The sequence below is a fragment of the Lepidochelys kempii genome, chromosome 5, assembly GCF_965140285.1.
Source record: "Lepidochelys kempii isolate rLepKem1 chromosome 5, rLepKem1.hap1, whole genome shotgun sequence".
Classification (NCBI taxonomy): domain Eukaryota; kingdom Metazoa; phylum Chordata; order Testudines; family Cheloniidae; genus Lepidochelys; species Lepidochelys kempii.
In genome coordinates, this window is record NC_136384.1 from 35,288,067 (window position 1) to 35,308,659 (window position 20,593).

General features: G+C 40.6%; 1 protein-coding gene across 5 annotated transcripts in view; it reads right to left on the bottom strand.

Annotated features, from left to right (window-relative positions):
- The window catches only part of PLPP1 (phospholipid phosphatase 1), a 136,722-nt gene that overhangs the window by 42,344 nt on the left and 73,785 nt on the right, over positions 1-20,593 (bottom strand). For all 5 annotated transcript variants that reach the window (XM_073343943.2, XM_073343948.2, XM_073343947.2 and 2 more), the window contains one exon: positions 1,334-1,391. In XM_073343943.2, coding sequence (XP_073200044.1) covers positions 1,334-1,391 — 58 coding nt within the window. The remainder of the gene's footprint in view (positions 1-1,333; positions 1,392-20,593) is intronic.

Consider the following 20,593-nt stretch of genomic DNA (forward strand, 5'->3'; position numbering starts at 1 on the left):
CTTATCAAAGGAGCCTGGGACTTGGGCTAGCCACCCTGTCAGTTACAGATCTTGTGACATGGCCTCATTGGCCCCATATATTGCAAGATATGAAGCAGTTAATTGGGCAGCTTTATTTGTTCACTGGATTTGACCGAAAAACTACCCTATCCTGCAGAGTTTTTCTATTAAATTATTTTCAAATTTGCTGATGCCTTGTTTGATGGCTCAAGAAATTTATCCACTTACACAGATCTGCCTGTAGTGAACAGAAACAAAAAGAGACGTATATTCCATTATAATACTACCATAGTTCTAAATCAGCAACTACAAAGATGAAGAGGTTTATCTAACCTAATCTCTTTCTTGGAGTTATAAAATTTGGCTGTAAGTAAGTTTAAAAAAAAAAAAGCATTTAACTCTTTTTCCCCTTTTTTTTAGTTTAAATCAAGGGTAGGGGGTGCCCAAAATACAGCTCAAAGAGAATCCATGGCAGCTTGCAACCTTCCTATAACTACAGGGCAAGAGGGCAAAGCTAGTCAAACTGCAAGTTTTTATATGGGGGAATTCAAGAGAAAATTAATCTGCAAAGGAAGATGCAAGCTCAAGCCCATTTCGTGGCTGTGAGCATTCACTTTTTATTTTAAAATATATAAAAAAGTAATTTTAAGTGCTGCCTTGTAAATGGCCAAACACGGTCTTCAGTCTGATTGGGTGTATTTTACATAGCCAGATTTTAGAATATTTTTGTAAACAATTTGTGTATGCACATAATGCTTTTCTCACCACTGAGCTTTTCTGCAGATGGGTAGTTAAGAACAATTTACATTTAGGTGTTTCTCTTGCACTGTATTTACAGACCTACCAATGCTCAGTTAAGGTTAATTTAGTTTCCTTACAGGCTTTGCATGCATTATGAAAGCAGACATTTCCTATCCCATACGAGGCATATCCTATGGAAAGAGGTTTTCTGTTTTTAATGCCCTGCAATATTTTAACCACCAACTTAAGTAACTACATATTTTCCAAACCTACTGTCATCTGGTTCAATAGAGAGAAAGGACATAAAAGCCAGCTACCTTGTGAAATGCCTTTTATCCCTACTCAACCTTGAATACCCGCTCTCTATAATATTTTGCCACCTTCCTCCCCACCCCAACCACATGCTGGCCTCCACCCGCCACTGAGCAACCTTCAGTCAAATCAATTCAGAGCAACACCCCGCCCCCCCACAAGCATTATGATTTAATGCATCTCACACAGAACAAGCCAAAGGAAAATACTGATCCAGCAAGTGTGTTTCAACTTCATGCTTTGCAACATAAACCGGTTTAGATGGGCAGAATATACTTACTGCTAGGAACAGCATGCAGTACATGGAGAATGAAGAATGCCCAGAGTAAAATGACAGTCTGGAAGAGGGGGAAAAAAATAGATATATTAATCACTTTTCACTTACAAAACAATATGTTGCAGGATAAATTACAGCATTTCTAGAAAGTGAGCAGGTAAAATGCAGATGTCCTCACTTTTTTTATTCAAAGGCACTATCTTTGCAAGGAGTTCTACCCTACCCCCAGAAAGGTGTTCATTCAATGCAAATTTCTATATTAGGATCTATAACTACAGAATGGATTTAATTATCTAATAGGCACTGGGTTATCTTTTGTAGATTAGATCCCAAACCAAGACAGCTACTTAGGCAGTAATTACCAATGACAATCCACTGATTAAAGCGTGTGGAAAAGGAGTACCTCCTGAAAAGTAAATATTTCAGGTAGGTTTTTAAAGCAATCTGACAATACTTGTGTTTTATCTCCCAGATTAATATGAAAGAGCCATCATCACTCTCACTTGCATGTTATTAAAAGAAAGTTTAAATCCAATCCTGTGAAAGAAAAAGTGACAAAATCTAAAGAACAAGTATACAATATAATCTGAAAGAAAGAGGAAAGACCTGACTGGAGATATCAGGGGCATCCTGAATCAGTCAGCATGTATTTAGTATACGCAAAGTGTCCTGTAAAGGGTGGGGCTCATTTCTCATTTGCTTAGTTTTCAGATTAGAGAGGATTCATGGCATTGTCAGTATTTTCCAGTTCTTGGAGGGATATTATTGAATGGTAGTAGTCGTAACATTGAAAATAGTTGGGGAATAAAGTTTTTTTTCCTGGTGGGGAGGAGAGAAAATGACATATCATTGATTCTTTTAAAATTTCAGATAGAAAAAAAGGAGGTAACTATCTAGAATGTGTTAAATTACCAATTTAGGAGGTTTTAATCACATCCAATCCATGTATTAGTCAAGGGTTTCAAAATTAAACTCCACTCATTACGAACCAGATCTCAGAGAAAGCACTCCTTTTATGTTTCTTTGCCTATCACAGCTTATACTTAGGCCTAGTTGACGCTTAAAAATTTCAGTCAACATAGCTATGAGCCTCAGGAGCATGAAAAGTCCACACCCTGAGCGACAATTATGCAAATTTACCCCCCAGTGTAGTCGTAGCTAAGTTGTTGGAAGAAGACTTCTACTACTACTACTACTGTTGCTTGGGAGATGTTCCTATACTGCTGGAAAAACCCCCTTCCATCGGTGAAGGCTGTGTTTATGCAAGCATATCTACAGCACCATAGCTACATCAGTGTAGTCCCCATAGTGTAAACCTATTGGATAGGTCTATGCAGCAATGAAACACTCACAGTTGGTCCAGGTCAGTTGACTCAGGATCATGGGGCTCAGACTACTGCACTGCAAGGGGTGAGTGTCCCAGAGCCCCACCCTCTTGGGGTCCCAGAGACTGGGCTCCAGCCTGAGCCCGAATGTCTACACAGCAATTTTACAGCTCGGCAGCCTGAGCCCCATGAGCCTGAATCAGCTGACCTAGGCCAGCCATGGGTCTTTTATTCCAGTGTAGACAGACCCATTCTTAACTTCTACATGGAAATCGGAGGATGAAAAGCTCAGAGCTTTACAAAGAAGGGCAAGTATCCTTGTCCCCCAGCTGAAAAATGGGGATAAGTGAGGCACAAAGAACAGCAGGTCAGTAGCAGAGATGAAAATAGAACCCAGGCCACGGCACAATCCACTGAGTATGCTACCTCTAAAGCAGGGGTGGGCAAACTTTTTGGCCCGATGGCCACATCTGGGTATGGAAACTGTATGGCGGGCCATGAATGCTCACAAAATTGGGGGTTGGTGTGCGGGAGAGGGTGAGGGCTCTGGCTAGGGGTACCGGCTATGGAGTGAGGCGAAAAAAAGAAAAAAAAAGGCGTTCAGGGTGCTGGAGGGCGCTCTGGGCTGGGGCAGGAGATGAGGGCTCCGGCTGGGGTGCGGGCTCTGAGGTGGGACTGGGAATGAGGGGTTGGGGGTGCAGGAGGGTGCTTCAGACTGGGACTGAGGGGTTCAGAGGGTGGGAGGGGGTCAGGGGTACAGGCTCCAGGCGGTGCTTACCTCAAGCAGCTCCAAACAGCAGCAGCACCAATATGTCACCTCTTCGGCTCCTATATGGGAGGCATGGCCAGGCAGCTCTGCAAACTGCCCTGTCCACAGGTGCTGCGCCTGCAGCTCCCATTGGCTGCAGTTCCTGGCCAATGGGAGCTGCAGGGGTGGCGATTGGGGGCAGAGGCAGTGTGTGGAGCCCCTTGGCTGCCCCTACACGTAGGAGCCAGTGTGGGGACTTGCCACTGCTTCTGGGAGCCGCACGGAGCGGAGCAAGCCCCTGACCTGTCTCTGGCTGGAATGGGACAAGCCCCAGACCCCGCTCACCAGCAGGAGCTCGAGGGCTGGATTAAAGTGTCTGGAGGGCCAGATGCAGCCCCCGGGACGTAGTTTGCCCACCCCTGCTCTAAGGTAATGGCCAATGGCTCCTGCATGCAGTACGTACAGAATGAAGAAACCAAGCTGAGAAAGAGGCTACGGTCTACTCAAGTTGGGGGACAGAGGAGAAACTGTAAAGAGCACTAGTTTTCTGAGACACTTTCTACCCCACAGTATATTGTGGTTTTATGTAGGATTGATAGTCTGTAGTCTTTTGCATTAGATATTCCATAGGTAAATGCATGCATTATTCCAGTACCACACTCCAGAATGCTTTTTGCTCTGAAGAGATATTGCACATTTCTATTATTTTGTCTCAAGATAAGATTGTACCACAAGATGCCACTACTACTTCATTACCGCAGACCATGTCAAAGACTTGCATTCTTCGTGTCAGAAATATCCTCTATATGTTCTTTTTCATGCTTGCTATTTTATATATTATATATATATATATATTATATACATATATTTCATATATGTCTGGGACCAAACCACACACCTACTTATACCCTGTGTAAGCTCAATGAAGCACTTTGGGCAACATCACTGATGAGTCGAGATAGAATTTGTCTCTAAACAGAACAGGCACCCAACTGAAGGTTTTTCTTCCTTCTACTAAACAAAGCCTTTGCCATGTTTTAACTGAGACCGTTAAAAGCTAAAAGGTGTATTCAACATCCCCCTGCGCACAACCTCTGTCTCTCTTCCAAAAGCAGCTATCAGAACATTCTGTCGGTCAAGCCAGCCAAGTGATTGAACATTCCAGGCTTCTTCACGATGTTAGCTATGAGTGCTTGCTCACCACAGACAAGTATTCACACATGCAGCAGCAGCACCCCATATCTGAAATATCAGTCTTTGTTTTTAAAAAAGAAAAACAACAGTTTAAACTAAATGTAAATCATTCCAGTAACAACTCATGCATCAGGCATAGTAGCTGTCAGGATGTATGTTATTGTTTCATGACAACTGGCTTTATATATTTTTGCTAGAGATATTTATTTCAATAAATCTGATAATACAAACACATGGCATTTCTTATTTTGACTCTCTCCACTCTGGCTGCTGAGTGTAATGCTGACATCCTTCTTTTGCAATAAGCTGTTTAGTCCACAGAAGGCCACCTAGTAAATGGATCACTTCCAACAAAACACATTGCAATGCTTCACTTAACCAGGAAAGAATGTAACATTAATTCTTTTCAACTGGGCAATGCAGGCTCAATGTAACTTATCCACTTCTACCCATTTGAAAAACCCCTCAAAAAAAGCAAAGTCAATTTTACTCTAATTGCTAATTATGTCAGAAGTAAGATTTTAGAACACACTGTGCAAGTACAGTCAGACAACATAGTTTTTGTAAGCGATCCATAACCTTTAATCAGTTGTACAGAGTTTTCATAATGCCATCACAATAACTGTGCCATAAGTCTCACATGGTTTGTGTTAAAGGTCAGAGTAAATCTGACAGCTATATTTTCCAAGTTAACAATGCAAACAAGTTACAATAACTACCTTCAGCCTGTTAATACAAACTCACATTTCACAGAATTTTATTTGTATTATTCTTCCAAATATAGGAGACTTTTGTAAGGAGCTATTTTAAATACATTTAACAAGATTTCCCTTATTCACAGTAATCAAATACCTTCAAAATACTTAGTTTCTAGCTTGACACATTCATTCTCTGAGATTATGTCTTCACTACCCACCAGATCGACAGGCAGTGATCGATCCAACGGGGATCAATTTATCGCATCTAGTCTAGATGTGATAAATCTATCCCCGAGCGCTCTCCCCTCGACTCCTGTACTCCAGCACCGTGAGAGGCACAGGCAGAGTCGACGGGCGAGCGGCAGCCGTTGACTCCCTGTGGTGGAGACACCACAGTAAGTCGATCTAAGTACATTGACTTCAGCTACGATATTCATGTAGCTGAAGTTGCTTAACTTAGATCAATTCCGCCCCCCCCCTCCAAAGGGTAGACCAGGGCTGAGAGTCAAAAGACCCATTTTAACCTACAAATAGGCTTATCACGCGTATTCTAAAGCGTTACTCTTTTCCATTAACCCTGGACATCAACAACAAGGACTGAAACATTCCACATAGTGCAAAGCCTGGTTGAAGAGGTTTTGCACAAGAAAGTTTCGTAAGGGCTGGGGAAAATGTAGTTTCCCACTACAAGCCCCTATGCAGGTGGTATTACCCTGAGGATCTGCACTGTGCTACTCCAGTACAGTCCCCCAACTCCTGTACAGTGCTGCAGAGCTCTCTACTTAGGTAAGAGAAGATTTGGGGGTGATCAAGCAAAATGAAAAGTATACCTAGATCTAAGTAATTCACAGTAAAACAGTCAGTATTATTTTTGGGGTCCTTTGGCACCTCTGTAGTCTATTTAACAGAAAACAAGCCCTGAATCGGAGCCACTGCAATGAAGTTTACTGAGAACTAATGATCAAAGTATAATTTATTCTAAAGTCTTTAACTTCTGTGATCCTACAGAGAGATTTTGGGGTTGGAAGATAAAGCTACGGTGTTATGAAAACACTGGAGAAAAGCAAACATAGCCCCAATTTTCAAAGAAGAAATTAAGAGAGTGATCCTAGCAATTACAGTCCTATATGTCTGTCTTGTACCATTAGCAAGATAATGGAATAAAATGCAGAGGGAAAAACATCAACATTACAGAGCCCTTTGAAAGTAGCAGCATGGATTTAGAGAATAAATCTCACCAGAAAAAAAAAACTGTTCTTTTAAGAGCACTACCAAATTAGTGGATGAAGGAACACTAAGTGTCATGTATTTGGAGTTCAGTAAAGCATTTGATACTATGTCTCACACATTTTCTTGGAAACTGAAATTCAGTTAGAGTGGACAGAAATACTCATATCAATGGAAGACTGGTTAGGAAGTTGAAAAATAGTCAAGAAAGTGAAGTTCATTCTACACACACAATTGCTGTTCATTTAACTAAAAAAAAGTTAAAAAATCACCAATTAAACTGGTACAAAATGCCACGTGGAAATTCTAAATTCAACTTAATGTCTTATATTTAAATTGATTCCTTACCAAATTAAGCTAATACAATATAAACCTGTTTGATCAAAACAGATGTTAGTTAAACAGATGTTAGTTAAACGCAAGTTGTGTGAAGTTAAGCTAGTAGGGTACTGCCAAGATCAGCAATAGAGCTAGTCTAATTCAAGTATTATAAAATTTGCACACAACACCAAAGGAGGAATTGCTAACCCAAGTGAGAACAGAGAAACCATACAAGGGAACACAGAAAGAGTAAAAAGATATGGGCTGAAAACAGAAGATTCAGTTCGGGGGGAAAAAGGGCGGGGAGGGAGGCAAATCAATAGATCTAGGAAAAATTATCTAGCACATGCTAAACAAGACCACATAATACGAAGAGCTGTAAGGCTAAGATGAAGGGTAATAATGGACTGCATGCTACATTTGAATTTGTCATAATATATTGGCCATAAACAAGACAAAAGCAACTCTGGGTTAAATATGCAAGACTTCACATAGGGGGAAACTCTATATGACTGGTACACTTGCACCTACATTACAACTATATTTCCTAGGATCCCATCACTGGAAAGATATTGCATGGCAGGGGAGGAGCCAAAGACAACTCTGAAAAAAAAAAATTAAACAGATGACCAAATGGACTGATTTAAGGAAGGAGAGGTTAAAGAGCCAGATCTGTATAAGCTGGCTAAACAATGAGTAATGGGGAGAAAGTCTAAACATGTCAAAAGGGCATAAATAAGGAAGAGCAGAGTTTAGTGTGGCACAAGAGGTTACATCTAGGAGACATGGGCTGAACTGAAGGGAAAAAGGAGGGTGAATACTAGGCAACCTTCCTGATCTAGAGGTGTATTAGACCAATTTAAGGAAAGTGATGGAAGCCCCATCACTTGGAAAAATTAAACCTAGCCCAGTCAAACACAGTAGCAAATCTACAACATGGAACAACCCCACAATAGTAGGGAAAAGGACCAGATGAGCACAGAACGGAAATAAATTTAGATGAGACAAGCTATGCATTGCTGTTTTAATCAAATATGTAAAAAAAGCCAAAGGGCTCTGTATACTAAGCAGGAAATTATCCTTAACATTTTCAAATTGTCAGGATATGATCTAACAAAATTATATACCTCAATCTACATGTGTAGAACATCCCACTTTTTTTGAAGCTAGAAAGGAGCAGGCAAACTACCATCCAGCAACAAAAATCTATATCTATTTTATAAAAATCTATTCTCTGTTGATATACCATGTACTCACATATCTAAGTTTAAGAACATAAACGGGAATTCAAGGCTTGTGCATTTTTATATACACAGAGTAGGAGGGACACACAAGAATCATAACCTTTACTCCTCCCCATCTGTAGAAAGATTTCTTTTAAAACAATTCAAAGATAAATAGGGATAGAGAGAGACTCCTCAACAGCTGCTAAAACACAGTCCATATTTTGAAAAACTCTAAGAGCATCCCCTTAATAAACTTGAAATTTACTATGCCTAAGATTTTCAATGGGGACTGCACCTCCATTTGAATTTTCTTTTCTTTTTTTTTTTCTCATTTAAAAAAAGAGGCCCACAAATGAAAAGGGGTTAAAAACCACTGATCTAGACAAGGCCCCCTTTTCCTCCCTTCTCCTCTGACAGGATGTTGAGCAACATTAATATTTCGGTTAAGTTTTAAAACAACCCTGCACTCCAGAAAGGATTTCAGGCTTTAAAAGGAAACACAGTAGTGGCAGTTAGACTGGAGCCAATGTGTTCTTTCAATAGGGCTTAGATCAATCTCCTCCAGACAGAGTTCAGACCTGTTACAAAACAGTTTGAAATGTAACCAAGATATAGATGCTTTCAGTTAAAAATCTAGCCATTGAGCAACTGATACAAATGCTATTCTAACCAGCACACTGCTGCTGGACAGAGGATTATTTTTTCACATAAATTCTCAAAGATTTCAGACGACATGTAGAAAATATGTTATAATATACTATATGTAATTATTATTATAAAATATGTTGTTATAAGGTCAAGTGTGAAGAGTTTTATAAATCATTCCTAATCGCACTCAGAAAAGAGACCATCTGCTTAGCAGTTATCTGCAACTACTCAGAAAAGCTTGGAAGAATTCTGAAAAGGCATCAATTTTGAAAAAAAGAGGAGACCCAAAAAAGAGGCAGCCAAAAACAAAAACTGTAAATCAAGTCCAGAGCCACATAAATAAGATTAAAAAGGGTAGACAATGCCAGAAGCGCCTCAACTCAGTAAGCTGTAGTTTTGCAGAGGGGTTTTAGGGAAGGTTTGTCACTAGTAATCTTTTCTCCTACAAAATACAAAATTGAACATGGCTCTGTTTCAGGAAGCTCGGCAGATAGCAGGGATCTTTTCAAGTGTCAAGATATCGGACGATATAAATATGATATCTACATATTTGAAGAGCTACTATAAAATTCTCTCCCGCCCCCCGCCAAGTTTTATTAAGACAGACAGACAGAAAGGACATTTCCTGCTAACTCACTTACAGGACAGAGACTGTACATTCTAGTGAGTCAGGTAATTATGAAATAGAAAAGATGTTGCATTTTGATTCGCTTTCTCTTCCCCTCAGTGTTCCCTGCCAAGCCCAAGCAGCCAGGGTCAGCATGTGGGGAGTCTGATAGAACCCTTCCCCAGCATCACAGAGGACATGAAGCTGCTGCTAAGTATCATAATAATGAGAGCTATAAGGTTTGTCCTCACTGTAGAAGTAACTCCTACTCCGGTAGAAAGAAAAGGAGTACTTATGGCACTCTAGAGGCTCCTTTTCTTTTTGTGAATACAGACTAACACGGCTGCTACTCTGAAATCTTGCTCAGGTGTTGCCCCAACATAGCTCCCATCCACACACAAGAGCCTCTGATCTGAGTCTGGTGATGCTTTACATGTGGGCTAGCCAGCCAATCCTTGGGCTAGGATACAGCCAGTATGCTGTTTACACTCGGGCTGGTAAACATACCCACTTTTCAGCAAGGATGCAGGCTATACCACCTGAGTGCTGACAGTCTTCCAAATGTCACATGTGCCCAAAAGTTCTCCCACAACTCATTGGCTCAGCTTCCTGCAGCACTAATGACCATGAAAGGTGACCCCAGAAGTCGTAGCTTCTGACACGAGAGAGTACAGCACAAGTATGGATACAATTGAGTGGAATCACTCAAGCATGGCTGCCCACACTGGGGCGACTATCACTCGAGTTACCTCTGCACTGAAAACATATCCTTATGCCACGGCTACACTGAACGCCAGTTGCAGCAGCATACACGTAGCTGCACATCACAGTGAAAAAACGGACTGTGTCCACACAGTGGTGTGTAGCTACATACGTAGCGAAAGGCTATGGCGGGAGGAGGCAACAGAGGGAAGGACACAATACTGCTACGAATAGCAGCGCAGACAGGGAAGGCGCTGCTTGCGGGGAGTAGAGAGCTGTGTACACCCACAGAGTTCAGGTGAGTCTTTCCTCTACTCTTCAGCAACGCCTAACCATCTATATGTTGTGCTAGAGGGGCGTGTAGTGCACGTACTCTACACATGCCACCAAAAGGCGTGTGCAGTGCAGATGCACCATTATGAATAGCTAACAGTTGCCCCCACAGTGCAGCAGCTCCAACCTGTCATTTCATGGTAGATACTGAACTACAGAAAGAGCTTCTCCTTCTCCTGGTTCTCCCACTCTGAGGTGAATGGTTGGTTGGTGGATCTACATGTCAGAGATCATGAGGCAGCAGTTAAGTGTCAGGCATCAAGCCAAACAGCTCCAGAAAAAGGATCACTACCCCTTCAACAATCAAAAAACAAACAAAAAAAAAAAAAAAAAAAACGCCACCACCACAACATTGTTAAACAAGTACATTGGACTTTCTTTGTTTTGGGGTTTGATTTTTTTTTGGGGGGGGGGGGGAAGCGTCTTGTTTTTTGTTGGTTTGTTTTTTTAAACTAAAGAAACTGCCAGACTGGCTTAGATGATGAATCCATCTAGTCCATTGTTGTCTCATTAATACGGGCCAGTACCAGCTGCATCAGGAAGAATAAATCTTGCAGCAAGCAGTTATGGTTAACCTGCCCCCAGAAAAAAATTCATCCAAACCACTCCTGCCATAGTTAGAGGCTGGGTTGTGCCCCAAGCTTAAAGAGTTTATATCCCTTCAAAACTTCAACTGTGTGTATTTAATCTTTACTTTCACAACTCTGGATATTCTTGTTATCCACACACGTCTAATACTTTTTTGAACATTGCAACATATTTAGCTCTTGGTCTCTGTGATATCAATGTGCAATGAATTCCTCAGGCTAAATGTGAGTGGTGTGATAATGTATTTTCATTTGTCAGTTTTGAATTTGCCACTTTTCAAATTCATTAAATAATATCCCCTTGTTCTTGTATTATGAGGGTGAATTAGAAGTTACAGATCTATCTTCTCTATACCATTCATCCTTTTGTAAATTTGATCATGTCCTGTCTTATCCATCTTTTCCTCTAGCAATTATGCACCAGTAAATTTGATAAGCCAAGCATTTAAAAAAAAATCAAACTCTAGAAGAGACCAAATGCTAAGCCCTTACATGTCTCAGATTAACTATGAAAATATAACTAGTCTTCACAACACCCTTATGAGTTAGGCAAGTATTATCCCCATATTACAGATTAGGAAAAGGGGATCAAAAGGTTGACTTGACTATGGCCAGAGTGTCCATGTTAGCACGCAGAAGCTCTCGTGTGCCAATCCCACGCTCAGACCACACTAAGTGTCAAACAGCTAGTAACAATGGTAGTAGAGGACAAAATCAAGATATATTCTTCTGATTCAGCAGTCCAAAGACTGTGTTGCATCAGCATTACATAGAATTTCAGTCGCCAATCAGATTAGTGTGGGGACGGCCATTTTATAGTCAATGTTTTGACACAGCATTTCCAATGTTTCTGTTTGGGGAACATACAATGTGTGCAGATTCCCAGATTTTAGCTGCAGAGCATTTCCCCTGCTTCCAGGACAGGAAGTCTGCTAATTAAGAAAATTCTAGCAAAAATGCCTGCTGTTGAAGACTAGCTTCACCAACTGCATCCATAAGTTGTTTCCAAATGGTTTTCAGGGGGCCTCTGAACGCAAGTGCTAATTGTGCTTAGTTCTAATGGACTGAGAACATGTTAACCTGTTAAACAACCACAGCATAAACCAGTTTTCACATTTTCTAGTAAGCCTGACATTTATCTGTATTTATAAAGGCAGAAATATGTTTAAGATATAGATGCCTTTTAGTTGCACTGCAACTCTTTAGTTACACCAGAATAGCAAATGACCAGGCTATCTGACATAAAATGGCATATTGCAGTTAAAAACTGTTTCATATAGTGAAGATATTATAAAGCTTAGCATATACCTACACAGTTCCACACTGGAGCCCGGATTACAACAAAGACAGCCCCAAACCAAAGGCCAAACGACTGCAAGCAGCAGCATTCCTCAGGAGGCTGTTCTGAGTCTCTGAACTAAACTGTTCACAAAGTGCTGCTGGACAAACTTATTTGGTCCTTAGTTGTGAAAATTAAGTCAGTGGAGGCACTTATATCAGGGATGGTCTGGCTCCAGATTTCAAAACTTGATCTTGATTTGTTATAGTTTAAGAGCTCCATGTGTTCCCATTTCCATTTGCTGCTAGTGAATCACTGTTTCAGCAGTAAAAATTAACACTCATGGATTCATATGTCTTGGTGCCATGATCCACTACAACCTAGATAGGAAAATTTTAATAAGGGGCTGGGTCACTGCTACATGTTACTTCTTCCTTCCAAACTCACTCCTATCAAACATTACGTATGTGTGTCCAAGACTAGCAACATCATCACCTACATAACAGTGATGAACAGGTTAAGTCCACAGGAAGAATCCGTAGGATTGAAAAAGTTCCGAACAAATGAAGTTACACCTTAAATAAGAGAGGAAAGCAGAAGAGAGTTAGCTCTCTCCCCCCTCCAGTCTCTTGTGCGGGGCTAATAAAAAAAACACACACTATTTCGTAAAGTAACATTTTATTCCTTTCACAGCCTGTTCCTCAGCTCCTGAAGAGCCTGTGTGTGAGTGCCTTTGCCATGTCTAATGGATGAACTAATTAAAAACTAGTTCCAGATTATTGCTTCAGACCCAGTTATCTGCAATCTAGGACTGTAAAAAGCTACAGGATTTTAGAGCACACAGTTTCATCACTGCTCAATTTATCTTCTACCCCAGAAAGTTTCACAAGAACTCAAGGAAATTTTGCATTAGATTGATAAGTGCAGCTATTGTTTGAGACACTTCCTCAACTTTTTATTGTTAAGGACTGGGTTGTAACTTTGGGGGCAGCAATGTTATATTACCAACATGCAACCTACAGCCTGGAAACTGCAGATACAGATGCTTTTTATATTCCAGTTATATGAAGGAGGATAAAGAAGAAGGCTGAAGAACACGGGTGGAAGGAAAAGAAATTGCCAGGTAATGACTACTTACAATACCTAAAAATTTCACCAAGTTACCAAGACTGCTCAGACGTGCAACATTACATAAAGCTCATTTACATGATCACAAAGCCTTCTGCTACCATTAAGAGAGAATAACAGGAAAAGGCTGTTCTGCGCAACATGCCACTTGGGTTTGGTTTCTCTAATCTCAGCCTCGCTGCTTTTTCATCATGTTCCTCATCCTTCACTAGAACACAGGTGCCACTTGAACAAATCACATACCATGTTAGAGACCATTCTTTTGAACATTATTAAAATCAAGTAGTGCTCGGGACCACTGTCAAAGCAGTTCTCTCAGTTGAGAGGGCTTGACCGCAACTTAGCCTCCTCAACTACCAAAGTAGTAGTAACTGACTGCTATTCCACCCCCATATAGATTTCAACATTTGCAAAACTTCACGGTAACAGAAAGGTTACATGCTTATAAAGCTGACAGCGATGGTGAATACATAGTTCCTTGATCTGTATTTCATTATTATGCAGATGGTCTGCTCATCTACACCTAAGCTGCACCATGCTCCTCAACAGGAGAGAATTTCACATTGACCCCTAAAGTCTTCCAAGTTATTATACCAGGTCCAGTCAACATAGGTAGTTTGTCAATAGTTTTAATGATTGATTTCAGTATCTACCTATAATTGCAGTATGCTAGGTAATTAAACCTCCCAGTCAACCACCATTACAACATGTTTCTCACCTTATTGGCAGTCTCAGTGTTTATGCCAAGTGCTGTGTAAGAACCTGTATGTAGCAGATCTGATCAAGTGGTTTGAGTTATTTTAAGAAGACAGGCTCCAGAGGAGAGAAATAGTGAACATGAAGAAAGCATTTTTTTAAATTTTATTTTATTTTAAAATTTTCCACACTTTTCTGCTGATCAGGGAGTTGGCAAAATGTCCATTCTACACCTCCTAAAATTGGATCCAAAATCTGATTTTTATGGCAAAGTTTGATAATATTTTGACAACAAAACAGTGCAATGCTTCCACCAGTAACACAAGTGGTGCCAGCTCTACAACCTGGTTATTCTTCTCAGTTTAGAGCTGTGAGTAAAACTGAAGCTCTCTAATGCTTTTCAAGAAGAGTCCACAGAGGCCTCCGCATGCACAACTACATTCTCAGCTGAGCAATTACCACCTGTTATGCTCTGGTTAGTCTGAGCCACAGCATATTAGGAACAGCCAGTTAATTTTGTTCTGTTTAAATTGAGACACTGGTCATAATTCTATAGTTGAGCTTATTGAGTTTTTCCACCTAAATCACTGATTGTTGTGTTTGGCTTGTAATCTTTGTGATCACAGAGATGACTAAGACTACTACATTCCTGTGCTTCTGAAGGCATTGTTCCTACACTGCGCGTCTTTAGGAAGCTGAACTGGTCACAAATGCCATCAGCAACACAGCACTTCATCTTCCCAGTCAGATTTGGCACACCATTTAGTTAAACAATGCTGTAGAAACCTCTCTGGAGACATTTTTGATGCATGATGCAGTTAGAGGCTGCCAGATTGGATAAGTAAACTATTTTGTTATGCTCGAATGATTAAGTGCAATACGAACTCTGACAGAATTGCAAAACTAAATTTCAAAAACTAAACTAAGTTGATGAATAAGTATATTGCTACTAAGTTGTTTGTCTTTTGATAAACAATATTCTACCTTTAAATCAAGACCTATTTTCCACTCACTGATCATTCAGAACGCCATACTCTGCTCTGTATTAAATAAAATTCTATCCTCTCCTGGGTTCTGTGTGAAAGAGTTTCCAAAACAGAGAGAGGATATTGTCTCAGTAGCAAAGTGTTGAATAAGATATTTCAGACAGAAGACCATTAACACTACACAACAGAAAAGTAATCAGATCCTGTATAACCCATATACACATACATCAGGGCTGAATATCTGTACCATTAGACACTCAAAATTCTCTAATAAACCATAATACTAAGTACTAGTTAAATACAACTTAAAGAGTTCAAAAGGATTTCCAACTCAAAGAAACCTATGTAGATGGGTTACCAGATGTTCTTCCAATCTAATAGACCAAAATCAGCTTTCTGATACACATGCACAGCTCTGATAAAACTTTTATGGGTGTTGTGTGTGCGCATAACAGTACGCAAAGTTTGGCCATGTGTTGAAACACCTACAGATATGCCAAAACAACAGGTTCATGACAAAAGTTGACACATTAAACTCCTGGCAAGTGTACTGCAAAGGATAACATCTCATTTCAAACACACACTAACTATCAAAGTCAGTAATATGTAAAATGCAATTCTCTGTGGACTACTCTACCACTTTTTTTGTAAGTTGAGAATTTTGTTCGTGTTCAGATACAGGTATTTCTGAACAAGATTACTAAATGGGTAAAATGTATTAATACCTGATTTATTTGAACTCTTATTCCATTTCCCCACATAGCATTTATGAGTTGGGATAGTAAACTGTACATTTCCGGCATTTCTGTAGTGCCTGGAAGCCCATCATGCTAGGACACTGTACAAACAGAACTAAAAGACGGTTCCTGCTTTTAATTTACACAAATGCCTAATACTAACACTGGAGGGAAGAGGTACACACCCAGAAGCCTTCACGACTTAGAGATAAGTATGATCAGATGCCTTTATTAATGCACTAGTTTCACACACATACACCCTTCTGCTCACAAGCCTTAATACCCGGACTGAAGTTGCACAATTCTACTTTAAATTTTAACACAGAACCACCAGCGATGCACACAACCAATCACATGCCAGTGAACAAATTCTTAATTCCAACATGACCTTGATGGTGCTACAGTAGCTGAACACAACTGTAGTGGTGAGGTCCCGTGACCACGGAACAAGGCTTGCAACAGGACTGGGACAAGTCGGAGCCAGAAGACAGATGAAGGCTGTTTCTCAGTCTCCCTTCCAACATCCATGCCCTCCCCATTAAAGGAAGCTGTGTGTAAGCCAGGCAGCACAAGTCCAGGGCTATAGAGCCAGAGGCAGCATCAGAGAACATAAAACTGCTGCTAAGATCCAGCATTCCAGCTTTATATACAAGTTGTAGTGAAGAAGCTAAGCTGTATTTTGAATTCTTTATTTAAAAAGTTTCTTTATGTTGAAATTTCATGCTATAGAAAAGCCCATGAGTACAAACTCTGAGAAGTTGTGTATACAGGGGCCTGAAAAACTTTAGTATCCCTGGGAAGGGTATAAAAGTAGCAATTTTAAAAAGTCTTAAATACTCTGAAAGGGTAGCCCTAATGAGGGAGAAAGTATTCAAAAAACTAAATTGTGCCCTTGAAATAGTCTATGTTTGAGATGGATTTTTGTGAATTAGGCTTAAATTGGGGTACCTATGCCCCAATTCAAGAGCAAAAAAACTATGGAACCACAACAGCGTCTCCATAAAGTAGTACATTTTGCACTCCCAGAGCAGACAAAGATAGATCAACCAGTTGGAGTATTCAGACTCGATTCATGCTCGTACAAAGGGCTGAAACAAACATTAGGTACCTTGTGTGTCAACTATTGCACTAATTGGCAGGTCATCTGCATTTCAACTCACAACCCTTCCCTCCATGCTCTGCTTTCAACGTATAATTAACTTAATTTTAGCTATGGCAATATGTTTCATTTGCTGAAAAGATGGGCTTGTCACAAACCCAGTGCTTCCTCACAAGTGCCACATTTGGAATTTCATGATTACATCCTCCATGGAAACCAAGACATCTGGATTCTGAACTCCCAGCTTTGCCCCAACCCAATGTGTTAACAAAGGGGGGGGGGAAATCCCAGAGAAGTGTCTGCCTCAAGTTTTACTCATTTGTACACTGGAAATAACACCTACCTATCCCAAAGGGATAGCAAGAGTTAGTGTTTATAAAGGTCCTGAGAAGAAAAGCACAATGTCTCTACAAAATGTTTAAAAGTTATAATCAGAAGCACATATATAAACTATAGCTGCATCTGCTAGTTTAATGTACTGTATCAAATTTTAAATGCAAAACAGCTTGATTGTTATGTGTATGTTTCCTTGTATACTAAAATATGAGAAAAATATTCATTGATTAGTAGAGCTTATTCACAAACTATGCCTTTATCTTATTTTTTAAAAAGTTACTCTTCCCTCTGCCCCATTCACCCACACTCTAGTTGAGGAATTAGTTGTATGCCACTTTTCACAAGTTAAAAAAAATATTCAGGAGAGAGTGTTCCAGCAGGCACTTTTCAAATGCATTCAGGAAAATCTTTTGAATCCGTTTTTACAAAAAACTGGAACCAGGCTTATATCTTGATGCTGATATCATCCTCTGGATAAGCTAATTTCCATTGCATGGGGGTTATGGGGGGAGGAGGAGGGAGAAAACATGGCAATTCTAACTTAGCCCTGTACAGATCTCAGGTTGGTCAGATTTATAGGGATGAACACAAGCCCTCCAGGAAAAGACTGATGGACTATAGGGGATGAGGAGCAATGCCACAAAACCAACAACTCCTACCCTAGGTCCCTTCCCACCCACCCCACTCTGATTCTTCTCTATTCAGGACAGCAGAGGGCACCATGGAGCGCAAGTGTCAATGTGAAAGAAAAAATCATCCATGCACGCAAGAATGAAGATTTATGGCTCATCTACATACAAGAAGTTGTATTGTTTTAACACTGGCACAGTTAAAACTGTACCAGTGTTAAAACAATACAACCCTCTTAGTGTGGGCAAAGTTCTACAGTATAAAGATGCTTACACCGGGGAGTTATTCACACACAGTAAGGGGAACAAGCTCCACCTGTATATAGCACCTTTATATTGCTACAACTGCATCCATATTAGCGGTTGTGACAATATAACTATACTGTTATAAAAACAAATCACACCCATAACAAAAACCAAAAACAAAACCAAAAAGAGTTATACTAGTACAAAAAATGGTGTTTAGACCAGGCTTCAGGTTTCCAGCTAAGAAACCACTGAAGAGCTGAGGTCAATGGGAAATTACAAAGCAGGGCAGGAAAAAAAAAAGTTTTCCGCATGCTAAAACTTTTACACAGAACAGAGGAAGTGGACCAAAAGTAATCTATTGTTTTGAAGTATTTAGCATTACTTGTTGCCAGCCTGGTAAAATGTCAGCGGCATCTGACTGCTATGGAGCAGAACACTTTTTTTTTTTTTTTTTTTTAGGACTTCAGGATCCCTGCTACCGATAGCCAGCAAAAGAGCTGCATAATGGGACTGACAAGATTGAACACTAGGAGAGGATGTGCTGACCCCAATACTTTCTTGCTCCACTGATTGGCAGATAAAGAGCAAGATTAATGCCAGTGGCACAAAAGACTGTCAGTTTTAGGAAGAAAGGCACTACAATAGCAGTCAGATGAAAGAATAGAAATTAGGGAGGAACAATGAGTTATAGAACAAAGGGCTGGGCTTACCAGGACTGCATACCCTCAGAGCAGCATAGTGTAGTGATCCAAGCACATGACTCGAGGCCAGGAGCTCCCGCATTTTGATGCCAACACTGAGAATAGCCACCCACTAAGGCCTTGGACAAGCCATTTATCCTCTCAGCCTTTGTTCCTCCCACATCTCTAAAATGATAGTACTCACCTTGTGGGGATATAAGGGGATTAACTAATGAGAGTCCAGTGATTAAAAGTGCTAAGTGTTATTAGCCCCACACGTAGCAAAGAGAAAAATGTAGAAACTACCTTTGACAGCTTGAGTTTAATGGCAGTTTAATGGAGAGTTCATTTTGCTTGGTCACACTGATTTGCACAGCAAGTATGTCCAGTTATTCTGTCAAAGAGTAAAACCAGCCTTTGCAATACCTCAGTTAAAATAACTATCCTATTGACTGCTAGTTACCAATGATGATTTTATACCTTCTACCTCAACTATATCTTGAAAGTTAAGTCAGAGGCGGACACCAAGACACTGCCCCTCCTTAGTCTACATAGGACAGGTCTTACAAGTATTATAGGGAATGTGCATGAAGCAGAGTTTATGTTCTTATTGTGGCTAGAAACCATGTTTAGCTATATTCAGACATGTTCTAGCCTCCAGCCAGACCCTGGGATGCACTGTGGGGGCTGTACGCCACACCACCTGCTTATTCTGAATCAAGCTACAAGATAGGCTTGGCTAAACTGTGACAACTATGTAGTAGCTTCTACACACACCACCATCTCTCTCTGCTGCCAAGATATGGGCATAGCTAGGTGTAAGAGAATGTGACCAGGACTTCCCCATACCCACCTGATACCTTTTGGCTGTATAGGCTCTTGGAGCCATTGACAGATAGCTTAAGCTACACTATGCCTACACTGAAACTGCAACAACAGCACAGTGTTAGTGCTGCAACTGAACCACTGTAGCACTTCAATGTAGACACTTACTACAGCAACAGGAGGGGTTCTCCCATCGTAGTAGTTAATCCCTTTCCTGGAGATGCAGTAGCTAGGTCAATGGAAGAATTATTCCCTGGACTTAAGGCAGTCTCTACCAGGTGTTAGGCCATCATAACTATGTAACTCAGGGGTATGGATTTTTCCACCCCTGAGCGACGCTGCTAGGTCGACTTAACTTTTTAGTTTAGACCTGGCCAAAGAGGAGCCTCTGGGATGCTCTAGGTTGCACCAGAGGACCAACCTGACCTCCACCACCACTCCTGCGCTGTGCTCTCCACAGCTGAGGATCTTTGGCCCAGGTGCTCAAAAAGATATTTAGACAGTTAACTCCCATGGAAATCAATGGGAGCCAAGCACCTAAACGCCCCTGAGGATTTGGGCCCTAGTGTCTTCCTCGACAACAAGCTAGAGTATGGATTAGTCTAGTATGGCCTGTCTCCATTCACACTGCCTATCTTCATATTAAGACCCAATCTGATCACAAGACAAGAGCATTTAAACTGTTCTTAAGCATGTTCATTAGACGCTTGTCAAGACCCCATACACACCCTGTTTATGATACACGGCACAAAGAAAGTATCAAATCAATACAGTAGCTAAAAGACAAAGGAAGGATTCAGTGCAATTTCACCAAAGAGGAAGGATCATGGGAGTTTGAATACATTTGAGATTTGCCTGCAACAAACGGCCAGGAAAAATATTGAGGAGATGTGTGTAAAAAGTCACTAGCACAAGTCAGACGGTCCAGCTGTTTCAACAGTGCAGATAATAAATGCTAACATTTTCCTTGAAGACTTGGAACAAAAGAGCAGAGTCAACTATA